General features: G+C 36.0%; 1 protein-coding gene across 2 annotated transcripts; it reads right to left on the reverse strand.

Annotated features, from left to right (window-relative positions):
* Positions 1-1,568: 1,568 nt before the first annotated feature.
* Positions 1,569-7,535, reverse strand: LOC128208929 (perlucin-like protein). Of its 2 annotated transcripts, none has more exons than XM_052912650.1 (5): positions 7,401-7,535; positions 6,440-6,528; positions 4,061-4,151; positions 3,084-3,312; positions 1,569-1,836 (listed from the first exon to the last, which is right to left on the reverse strand). In XM_052912650.1, the coding sequence occupies exons 1-5, from the start codon at positions 7,447-7,449 to the stop codon at positions 1,716-1,718; spliced, it is 579 nt and encodes a 192-aa protein (XP_052768610.1). In that variant the 5' UTR covers positions 7,450-7,535; the 3' UTR covers positions 1,569-1,715. The 2 variants fall into 2 exon arrangements, with proteins under 2 accessions (XP_052768610.1, XP_052768611.1); XM_052912651.1 differs by having other exon boundaries at positions 1,697-1,836; positions 3,075-3,312.
* Positions 7,536-13,069: the final 5,534 nt, after the last annotated feature.

Raw genomic sequence — 13,069 nt, forward strand, 5'->3', positions numbered from 1 at the left:
ATGGCATACACATGTATGTTCTTATAAGATACCTAAGAGCTTTCGACGAGGGAGATTTCCCTGAGATAGGCTTTCCTGTTAATTCTAATAAAAACATCGATATTGTTTTTTTCGGCACACTCATAGTAAGGGGATATGGTCTTAAGATTTATACCAATCAATACAAATCATCGTCATGACAAATGTTGGAGTATGATCGAACTCTAGACAGATCCAGCCATATGTCTTGAGGAACCATGAAAGCTTTTCTGTTTGTGAAAAGGGATACAACACAAAACAAGACGTTTCACCAGCGTTTCTCATGTTGGCATGCTTCAGTACTAATTGTGCATTGATAAATTGAGCTTATGTATGTCCACGTTATGCAAATGCATCGTGTCCAATCGTGACGAGGTGAAGTTACGTTGGTTAGGAGTGGATTTATGTCGATTATTTGCTGATAAAAAAGACCAGAGGTAATAAAATTATTAAAGTAATCGTGAAATTGAAAGTTTTATCATAGTTGCCAGATGACCTCAAAACTTCATATGATTCTTGATTCTTCATTGAAATGTGTACGAGTTTTATTATTGCCTTTATCACAATAAAATGTCATTTCAGGAAGTTATCCTTAAATTATGGCATGACATTATCATTCAAATTGATCATACATTGCATACATACAAGAACTTGCTACACAACAAGTTTTATCACTAAGCAATGTTCCCAACTAAGGATATGAAGGTCCATTTGAGCCATTTCTCTTTTTCTGGTAACAGCAACATTGAACTCTAGTTTAAACACAAGGAGACAGTACTCCAAGTTTCATTACTTATCATCATTCCTTAATAAAGTTATTTAGCGAAAACCTTGACCATGACCCAACAGCCTTCAAATGCAACCACGAAGTCTTCACATGAACTTGTTCATACAACGTTTTATCAAGTCAAGTCAAGTCAGGTAAAAGCTTAATTAGCATATCCAATTAGAATATTGCCATTACACAAATAACATTTTAGATGACCGTCGTTGAAAATATAAATTTCGTATGATATAAACATGCAATAAATATGAAATCATTTCACAACATTTAATTGTAGGGGAAAAGTATTTACCACTCGCACTAGGCATCTATTTGATCATTATCAAAATACACAATTCCTTTCTGAAGTTATGGAGCAAAAACCGTTTTTCTATTTTCAGGAATGGCGACCTTGACACGAACCATCTCTTATACAATCGCTACATACCAATGTCAATCGCTATATAACATGTCATTAACAGCAACCTTCACCTTGATCACATCGACCTACAATTGCAACTCAAAGAACAATTGTTTGTAATGTACCAAGTTTTATCAATATTTAGTATGTGTAACTGAAAATATAGAGAGGAAACACACCTGTATTTCAAGCACCTGCGACCTTTTGAACTAAACAAACGTTAATATAACCCAAACTTTCGTCCCCACATGAGCTTGCCAAAAACCAAGTTTCGATTTCTAAACTCCAAAGTTATTGAGCAAATGTCAGTTATGTCATTCTGATAACCTGTTTTTCGTTGAAAACACGTGAAAAACAACAACAACAAAAGTTTCAAATTATATTTTGCAAATAGTAAATGCGATAACAAGGACAATATAGCGTGGATACACAATTTACATATACAGCAAATAGAATGTTGAGTAGGATGCGACCCAATATTAATATTTGTTACATGCGTCAGTCGTTTTAAGTTCAGCAGTCTACGTCATTATGGTCCACTACTCTGGTTTCGTAGATAGATTCCCATTCATGACGGTAGCCTCTGTATACTCGAGTACTGCGGACGAACACTCTCTCGGTAGTAGGGGGTAATCTGTCAAAAAGAATCTCGATTTGTTCAATAAGACTCAATTAATCGATCACGCATGCTTCTAGTACGAGTGTTTTTTTATCACACAAGCATTTTTAATGACTTATTCATACGAGGGGCATTCAGAAAGTGATGAGACTGAAGTGATACTATTTTGCTGTAGAGAAGTGTTGATTTATTCAATAAAGCTGCATTTAAGTAACAATCAATTTAAACAATTAAACAAGAAATAATAATATGACGGAGACGTTTTTTTTACCTGGGTAAAATCGCTAAATGACTTGTATTCCATTGTAAAAACTTTGCGTGTTTTACTTCCTTAAAATTGTACTCGGTAAAATATAATTAGTCTCAATACATTTAAACACGTTATTCTATTTTTTCAGAGTGTCTTCATCTCTATAATAGCCTGTAGCGTACATTTTGGTTTGACATGTATTTGGACAATGCTTGAAGTTCAAGTGAAAAGGGCGTCAATTGGTTTAAACAATATTTATTCTATATAAGTACATTTAGCAAATACATACATTACATACATGATAATTAAGGATTGAGGAGATAGCTTAGAGCTAATATTTATACCTCTGTCCTCATATTCTTATGAAGAAATAATGACGACAAGTTTCAAAATACTATTGAGATATATTGGAGATTTAACGTGATTAGATGTTCACTAATACACCTAACCAAATATCATTAACATTCCAATAACTTATAGCATGCCAAATATATGTCAGTAGGTAATAGCATACATGTCAGAGAATATTTCTCTGACTATATGGATTTTTCAACAAATAAATGGAGTTTTACTGTTCAAGATAACAATACAAATGTCACAATTGCAGTGTCATTTCCGGATGGGTAAAGATCAGCAAACGCCCTCAAATTGGAAAATTTGAATTTGATTTTTTATTAGCTGTGTATGTAATATTAAAACATTAGTATCTACCATATAGATATATGAGGTCGTTAACAGAAGTATTAATCTTATGCGAGCTTTAGTCTCATTTCTTTCTGAATGCCCCTCGTACTTAATTTATTTCTTCATATTTCTGTCCACTCAAATAAGGAAACTTTGTTTTATCCCAGCTTAATTAAGATAATTTCACAGAGTCCTTATATTTCTTTCAAATTTAATGCAATTCAAATTAACATTTTTAAAGTTGTACTTATGACCTTAACTTGTCAACCCTATCCAGATGGTTTGAAGCACAATGTTGTTGTTTTTTCTAAGCACTTACATTTCTTACCCTGCATGGAAGCAGACAAAGTTCATCTTCTCAGAGCATGCGGCAATCGCCCATTCGAAGTCATTTTCCAGCGACATGTAGACGCAGTTTTTGGTGTTGTCCTCATTTGCGTGACTGCTGGAAGCCCAGTTGCTGTAAACAAGCGCTTGTGTGTCGCTCATTGTTTTCCATTCAGTCGGATTCAGGAGGTCGGTGATGTCAAGCCAATACTTGCCGGGGTGAATTGCATCTGCGCATCAAACATATTGATAAACATGAATATCAAAATACAATGCTTGAACAAAATTAAATACTATGCTAGCCATAGAACATAACACCAAGTTGTTTTTTTTGTGCATATTGGTACTTAAACTTGAGTTTGAAAGAATACCATGTTTAATATCAACTGTTTTAAGAGCAGACATTATACGCCAAATATATAATTGCATCATGACACTATGGGCCATATCAGTTTCTCTACTTTGAAAACAAGATCTGCATGGACAGCAGTTACGTCCCTTGGTAATACCTAAATTTTGTCCTCTGTTGAAATATGTTTAAAACGTCGACTTCGACTTCTACAGTGTTTTTTTATTATAATCATTCCCACAGTCAAGGCATTTTGTTTTATTAATTTGAAACATGATCTAATGCACCAGTCCATTGTAACCATGTCCCCCCCCAGGTCCGGGGAATAGCATTGACTTTGACTTTCGGTCCAGCCAATCCCGGGGGAAATCCCCGCCCTGACGGGAAAAACTGCTGGTAAAAACCCCGCCAAATGCCCCCACAACCCGGGGACATCCTAGGTTAGGTGCATTCCTGCTATTTTTAGCGCGAAAAACCCACCAGCATATTCACTCGGCACTGCGGGTCCACCTTGAAGGTAAAAACACGGCTTATTTTCCCCGCTATCCCCGGTATACCCGTGGACATGGGGGCCGTGGTTACAATTGACTGGTGCATAACTAAAATCAACCAAACTGCGTGTAAACTACCTTTCGACCTCCTGAGAGCGCCCTCTGCCGTCGCCTGACTTGCACTCGATGTTGGAGACAAAAGAACACCCCCAAGCACGGTGCAGTACGACTGGACGTAAAAGGAAATCAGAATTGTCTACAAAGTTATATAACATGAAATGCTTCAACCAATAGAAATAAGCATGAACGCTGCAAGTGACTGCCAACTCTCTGTTGTTTTTTCAGACTTAAATGGGAAAGCCGATCAGAGTTACAATCAGAGTTACGGGTCTTGCTAAATCAGAGTTATGGACCTTGCTTAACCAGAGTTATGGGCCTTGCTTAACCAGATTTATGGGACTTGCTTAACCAGAGTTACGGGACTTGCTTAACCAGAGTTACGGGCCTTGCTAAACCAGAGTTACGCGCCTTGCTAAACCAGAGTTACGGGCCTTGCTAAACCAGTGTTACAGGCCTTGCTAAACCAGAGTTACGGGTCTTGCTTAACCAGAGATACGGGCCTTGCTTAACCAGACTTACGGGCTTTACTAAACCAGAGTTAATAGTCTTTGCTAAACCATAGTTACGGGCCTTGCTAAACCAGAGTTACGGGCCTTGCTAAACCAGAGTTTCGAGCTTTTGCTTAACCAGAGTTACGGACCTTGCTAAACCAGAGTTAAGGGCCTTACTAAACCAGAGTTACGGGCCTTGCTTAACCAGAGTAACGAGCCTTTGCTAAACCAGAGTTACGGGCCTATGCTAAACCAGAGTTACGGGCTTTGCTAAACCAGAGTTACGGGCCTTACTAATCCAGAGTTACGAGCTTTGCTAAACCAGAGTTACGAGCTTTGCTAAACCAGAGTTACGGGCCTTACTAAACCAGAGTTACAGGCTTTGCTAAACCAGAGTTATGAGCTTTGCTAAATCAGAGATACAGACTTTGCTAAACCAGAGTTACGGGCTTTGGTAAACCAGAGTTACGGGCCTTACTAAACCAGAGTTACAGGCCTTGCTAAACCAGAGATACGAGCCTTTGCTTAACCAGAGTTACGGGCTTTTCTAAACCAGAGTTACGAGCTTTGCTAAACCAGTGTTACGGGCTTTGCTAAACCTGAGTGACAAGCTTTGCTAAACCAGAGTTACGGGCTTAGCTAAACTTGAGTTACGAGCTTTGCTAAACCAGATTTACGGGCTTTGCTAAACCAGCGTTACGAACCTTTGCTAAAACCAGAGTTACGGGCTTTGCTAAACCAGCGTTACGAACTTTTGCTAAAACCAGAGTTACGGGCTTTGCTAAACCAGAGTTACGGGCTTTGCTAAACCAGAGTTACGGGCCTTACTAAACCAGAGTTACAGGCCTTACTAAACCAGAGTTACAGGCCTTGCTAAACCAGAGTTACGGGCCTTACTAATCCAGAGTTACGGGCTTTACTAAACCAGAGTTCCGGGCCTTACTAAACCAGAGTTACGGGTTTGCTAAACTAGAGTTACTGGCCTTACTAAACCAGAGGTACAGGCCTTGCAAAACCAGAGTTACGGGCCTTGCTAAACCAGAGTTACGGGCCTTACTAATCCAGAGTTACGGGCTTTACTAAACCAGAGTTCCGGGCCTTACTAAACCAGAGTTACGGGTTTGCTAAACTAGAGTTACTGGCCTTACTAAACCAGAGGTACAGGCCTTGCAAAACCAGAGTTACGGGCCTTGCTAAACCAGAGATACAGGCTTTGCTAAACCAGAGTTACGAGTCTTTGCTAAACCAGAGTTACGGGCTTTGCTAAACCAGAGTTACGGGCCTTACTAAACCAGAGTTACAGGCTTTGCTAAATCAGAGTTACTTGGCTTTGCTAAATCAAAGTTACAGCCTTTGCTAAACCAGAGTTACGGGCCATGCTAAACCAGAGTTACGGGCCTTACTAAACCAGAGTAACGAGCCTTTGCTAAACCAGAGTTACGGGCTTTGCTAAACCAGAGTTACGGGCTTTGCTAAACCAGAGTTACGAGCCTTTGCTAAACCAGAGTTACGAGCCTTTGCTAAACCAGAGTTACGACCCTTTGCTAATCCAGAGTTACGGGCTTTGCTAAACCAGAGTTACGGGCTTTGCTAAACCAGAGTTACAGGCTTTGCTAAACCAGAATTACGGGCCTTGCTACATGTGCGCGCAATGTATCTTGCGATATATGCTCCCAGTTTCAGGAAAATATTTAGAACGAAATTTAGTTATGGCAATGGTTTAAGTATTGGCACGACGCAGACGTCGACGACACAAAGGCCATCACAATACATTTATTTTTTGGTTTCTTAAAAAAAACAGACAAGCTGAAAAGCTACTGAAAAATGCAGAAAAACTGTATGTGAAAACAAGAATGATTTGAAGACTTACAAAATATTCATTAAATTATTATATTTTACATGTTACCTTGGCGTCAATCCAAGTGACGTTGAGGCCAACGGTTCTGAAGCAGCCGTCCGAGTGGCGGCAGTAACCGTCCGGACATACGCTCTCAACTGGCAGGAAAACAGTTTAACACATGCATTAACATTTAAAATAGTGTTGTTCTATCTTCACAAACATTTAAATTACACTTAGATAAACAAATGAAACATAAGAACCTAGCATTTTGAGATCGACTGATGTAAAATAGAAAAAAGAGAACATGTATCAAAAAGGCACAGACTTGTGTCTTTGTTTATATATTTACAAAACAACAAAACATTTAGTACACGTTGCACTGGGCACTTTGAACACTTCATAATAACCATCTGACTTATAGCGAAACTAGTCGACAAAAAGTAGAAGTATTCCCAAAATTACTAATTCTGCTTAGCCGTTTCAGAAATCCTTATGTTGTCATCTGTCACATATTGTCCCGCCTGTTGTTTCCTGTTGTTGTTTTTAATGAATATTTTATTTTAATTTTATTTTATTTATTCATATTTTGCGGAGTGGATGGGGGAGCTACATGTATTTTTAAATCATTTCTTTTTACAACATACCCTATTGATGTTTTTTTCAAAATGTTCAATTATATTTCATATTTACTGGTTACATCAAAATTGCAGCTTTGGGTCCTTAAATGTTGATATATATATAAAAATATTGATAGGGCCTATTGTTCAAAACGTCTTTAACGTTAACAACATGAATAACCTGATCGTTGTTAATTTTTAACCATGACATATTTGATGATGTGGTCATATTTTTAAACAAAGGAAGTACAGCTGAAACATTTGTCTCAAATCATCTGTGTTTGAAATACTGCAGATTTTGACTGTTTCCATTTAACTTCCAGAGCAGTAAAAAATCGAAAGTTGACAACGATGACGGTAAAAACGTTGTTAACTTTATCAAAGTCCACTGTCTTATCAAGTCTACGTACCTGAAGCAATAAATACTCCTAAGAAAATAACGAAGAAACGTTGCAACATTTTCCTTTCGTCTGATTTGTAAATCAAACTATGTTGGTAATTTACAACTAGCTTCTCCGAGTTTCTCCTCGTAAGTCAAATTTCAGAGGAAGGGTTGATAAAAACAAGTGACACGTTACTTATAAACACGTAGACATGTGGGCAATGCAGATTACAAACTATTAAACTACATGCAGCATCTTATCGATCTCCACCATCTGCCATTATAGCTGCGATTATATAGCAATAAAACCTAAAAAGTTATTTGAAGGCATATAATGTAAGTTGATGCCAAAAAACATTCTTCCAAATGCATAATTGTGATTTACTCATTTAAATTTAATGATGAAAACATATTAAAACATATGATTTGCGTAGAGATAAAAAAATATTAGCGATAGTTTGGCGCTTTTTTAACTGGGGAATGTGTGGCCACGTTGCTATTAATTGAAAAAACACATATTTAATGGCTTATATTTGTGGTTTTATGATCATTAACGTCAACTGAAAAAACCGTGCAATGCATTAATCATTTCTTTGATATTTCTATGGGTTTACGTCAAGGACAAAATAAGTCACCGGTATTGTCTGCATTATTCCTGGAAGACCTAAAACTGTTTCTACAACAGAACGTTGACTGTGGTATTAGGCTATGCGATTTATGTATTATGATATTGCTTTTTGCAGACGATATGGTAATAATCGGAAACTCAGTAGAAGATTTACATAAAAGATGAGACCATCTTTACGAGTATTGCCAAACGTGGGGCTTAGAAGTTCATATAGCCAAAACTAAGGTTGTAGTATTCCGTAAAAAAGGACCGGTTAGGGTTAATGAAACTTGGATCTATAGTGGCGTGACACTTGAAGTAATTGACAACTTTAACCATCTAGTATAGTATTTAACTATACGCGCACTTTCGTTTAAAATAACCAATATGTAGTCGGTAAGACTCTAAAGGCTATGAACGTATTAACCAAAAATATTAACAAATATGACGTACCTCCGAAAATTGCACTTCAATTGTTTGACACATTTGTAGGTTCGATCCTTAATTATTCGAGTTTTGTCTGGAGGGTTTCAAAATCGAAAACATATAGAAAGGATCCACCTAAAATTTTGCAAATCGCTTCTAGGAGTAAAACAAAGTACATGTACAGCGGCTGTTTACGGAGAATTAGGACGTTATCCAATATTTATTAACAGATACGTGCTAATTATTAAATATTGGTTCGAAGTACAACAGTCTAATAATATTTTATTATTTTATACCGTAGATCAGTTGATTTAAGCGAGGAAGGCCTCCCAACTTGGGCATCTAACGGTTAATGTTTACTTGAGGAGAATGGTTTTTCAAACGTCTTGGTTAATCCGGGGAATTATAATGTCAAACTCTTTGCTCCAGTCTTTAAACAACGTTTAATCGATAGTTTTCTATAAAAGTGGCGTGCTGATATTGCCAACAGTGCGAAACTTAATATTCTATACTTGCATCTGCAGAGTACGTTTGGTATGGCTGAATATCTTAATTTATTATATTACAAAACTAATAGAAAATACCTTACTTTATAACATGTATCAGCACACAGGTTACGTATTGAAACTGGTAGGTACGGACAAAACAGACTGCCAAGAAATAAAATATTATGCTTATTATGTCATATACAGAACATTGAGCATGAATTTCATTTTGTCATAATATGTAAAAATGTATTTTATGAAAACTTAGCATGTTTAAATTTACCCAACAAGTAAGTAGTAATAACAAAACAACTAGTGTAAACATATGCAAATTTTTGTTACAGGCATTTCCATAATGTATCTAATTAACTAGACAAACAGCTTCTCATATCTAATATTATTCACAATATTGTTATACTTGAACATTCTCCATCTTTCTTAAGCTATTCTTTGAATTGTTATAGGTATTAGCTACCTTGTAACAATGATCACATGCATGAAAATTGTGTTCACTTGTATATATTTGTTTGACGATATGCTTTGCTTTGTCGAAAAACTTTTGTTCTGTTCTGTTTATTAAAAAAACAACACCGAAGCAGTGTACTATTCGCGCCGCCACTAAAAAGTTATTGTTAAATTAAACTCTAATGTCGGCAGCCGGGCAATATTCGGCTTATGTCGACCAAATGGGTCTAGTTAAGCAAAACTTAACAATATCTTTTATTTGAGGGGAGGCCCGTCAATCTTAATATTAAAATGCTTTTTTATCATTTATACTTTTCGTTAATATGTTCTGAAACTAAATAGAAAACTACCATTCCCATGTGCAATTGTATGTACAGGTTTGTGGAATATTAATGATACGATGTGTAAGATGATTGATTTTGTAAACTGTGATCATCAAGATGTATATTTTTGCTTAACTGGTAAAAATATGTTCCGTAAAATACTGCATGGAAGAAAACTTGTCAGCCACTTTTTCATTTTTGGTGTTCACAGGTTTTTTAAATCGATCTCTTTACTCGAGAAAATGCGAATGTGAAACAGGCGGTATGAAATACGGTATGTATCAGTGAATGCCCAATATCTGAAGGGTATGAGCCTCAGCTAGAGCACTATTATCTGAATCTAGTGAAGTGACTGGGTCTTAGTTGTTATACATATCTATTAGTTACCATGCAACAGTTGCCTTTTGTAAATTTTATCATAAATGGTGAATATGGTTCGAAAGGCAACGACACAAATATGCTTCTCTTTCAGATAGTTCAAGCCTTTCTATGTCTACCTTTTTTGCGACAATGTGTGTCACGTATCAAGAAAAACAACTAAACTCTGTGGAAGGCATTTTGTAAATGCGTTATATCCGAGCTGTACTGTAACTGTGGGTAGATCTTTTATGTAACTGCTTGCACACTTATATGTACAATGAATAAAGGCACCACTCATTTTCACACACAATTTTTTAACAATCCAACACCATTATATTAATTTTGGATTAGACAGAACAAAGGAATATATCAGTAAATGATGGATACACTTTCGTAAAAACTCATAATATGAATATTACTTTTACTGCAACGAATGTTGTGAATACACAATTGTATTTAAACTGTGCATCCATAGTTTTGTGTCAGGGGCGGGGACATATCTCGCAATAATCCGTTGTCTCGTCGGTAAACACTTAATAATTTCAATGTTTGGTTGCGGTTGCGTGTCTTCTATGAAACACAATATGTGTGTTTTAATCATGCTAAGATAATATTTAAATGAATGTATGTATATTCTTATCTACAAACTCCATGCCTCAGACCAAAATGTATGGCGGGGTAGGGGGTGGGTGCAAAAGAGGAGTTTCACTGATAAAACTTTGAAACCCTTTCGTCTTTAGACACTTTCATGTTCTACCTGGATCCTGCGTAACAAATAATTCTTATCTGTTTTAACATTCCAGATTTCAAGATTCTGCGAAATCTGTACAATGTCATTCAGTATTGGTTAATTGTTCTTAATCACATGTGTATAGCGAACTAGTACATGTCATACACATGTATGTTCTTATAAGATACCTTTCGACGAGGGAGATTTCCATGAGAAAAGCTTCCCTGTTAATTCTAATAAAAACACAAATATTGTTATTTTCGGCACACTCATAGTTTGGAATATGGTCTAAAGATTGATAACAATCAATATAAATCATCGTCATGACAAATGTTGGAGTATTACCGAACTCTAGACAGATCTGGCCATAGCGAAACCTTTATAGGGATTTGGCTGATCACACAAAGTCACACAATTTGTACCAGTTTATATAAATTGTGTTTATGGTTTGAGGAACCATGACAACTTTTCTGTTTGTAAAAAGGGATACAACAGAAAACAACAGTTTCTTATGTTGGCATGCTTCAGTACTAATTGTGCGTTGATAAATTGAGCTTATGTATGTCCACGTTATGCAAATGCATCGTGTCCAATTGTGACGAGGTGAAGTCACGTTGGTTAGGAGTGGATTTATGTCGATTTTTTGTTGATAAAAAAGACCAGAGGTAATAAAATTATTAAAGTAGTCGTGAATTTGAAAGTTTTATCATAGTTGCCAGATGACCTCAAAATTTAATATGATTCTTGATTCTTCATTGAAATGTGTACGAGAAAGTCGATTTAATCATGGCCAGTAATGGATGACAGCTTTGAAACAAATTATGTGCCAACATGCGATTTTGGTCAGTAAAGTAAAACGTACATTTTTTTGTTTTTGTTTATTGAGTGTTTGGTTGACTTTATCACAATTAAATTTCATTTTAGGAAGTTATCCTTAAAATATGGCATGACATTATCATTAAAATTGACCAAACATTGCATACATACAAGAACTTGCTACATACCAAGTTTCATCACTAAGCAACGTTCCCAACTAAGGATATAAAGGTCCATTTAAACCATTTTTCTTTTTCTAGTAACAACAACATTGACCTCTTGTTTAAACACAATGAGACCAGAGGTAATAAAATTATTAAAGTAGTCGTGAATTTGAAAGTTTTATCATAGTTGCCAGATGACCTCAAAATTTAATATGATTCTTGATTCTTCATTGAAATGTGTACGAGAAAGTCGATTTAATCATGGCCAGTAATGGATGACAGCTTTGAAACAAATTATGTGCCAACATGCGATTTTGGTCAGTAAAGTAAAACGTACATTTTTTTGTTTTTGTTTATTGAGTGTTTGGTTGACTTTATCACAATTAAATTTCATTTTAGGAAGTTATCCTTAAAATATGGCATGACATTATCATTAAAATTGACCAAACATTGCATACATACAAGAACTTGCTACATACCAAGTTTCATCACTAAGCAACGTTCCCAACTAAGGATATAAAGGTCCATTTAAACCATTTTTCTTTTTCTAGTAACAACAACATTGACCTCTTGTTTAAACACAATGAGACAGTACTCCAGGTTTCATTACTTATCATTATTCTTAGAACAAGTTAAATAGCGAAAACCATGACCATGGCCCAACATACTTCAAATGCAACCACGAAATACGTCAACATATGAACCTGTTTATACAAAGTTTCATCAAGTCAAAGTTTTATAAGCATATCCAATAAGAACATTGCCAATACACAAGCAACATACCCGATTACCTTCATTCATGGCAATATAAATTGCGTATAAAATGAATATGAACTCATTTCACAACATTTAAATTTAAGGAAAAAGAATGAACTGTACGAGGCTTTTTATCATTATCATAATACACAATTCCTTTCTCCAGTTACTGAGCAAAAACCGTTTTTCTATTTTCAGGAATAGCGACCTTGAACCCTAAACAACACTTACACAATCGCTGCATACCAATGTCAGTCGCTATTTAACATGTCATTAAAAGCAGCCTTGACCTTGATCACGTCGACCGACAATTGCAACTCAAGGAACAATCGTTTGTTATGTACCAAGTTTCATCAATATACATTGTGTAATTGAAGTTATAGAGAGGAAACGTTCTTGTATTTTAAGCACCTGCGAATTAACGTACACAAAAAAACATTTATGTAACCCCACATTTCGTACCCACACGAGCTTGCTACAAACCAAGTTTCGTTGCGTTAAACTCCAAAGTTAATGAGCAAAACAATTAGTATGACGCCTGTGCGATAGCCCGCATTTAAAACAA

This window comes from Mya arenaria, chromosome 11, assembly GCF_026914265.1.
Source record: "Mya arenaria isolate MELC-2E11 chromosome 11, ASM2691426v1".
In the NCBI taxonomy this organism is placed as follows: Eukaryota; Metazoa; Mollusca; class Bivalvia; order Myida; family Myidae; genus Mya; species Mya arenaria.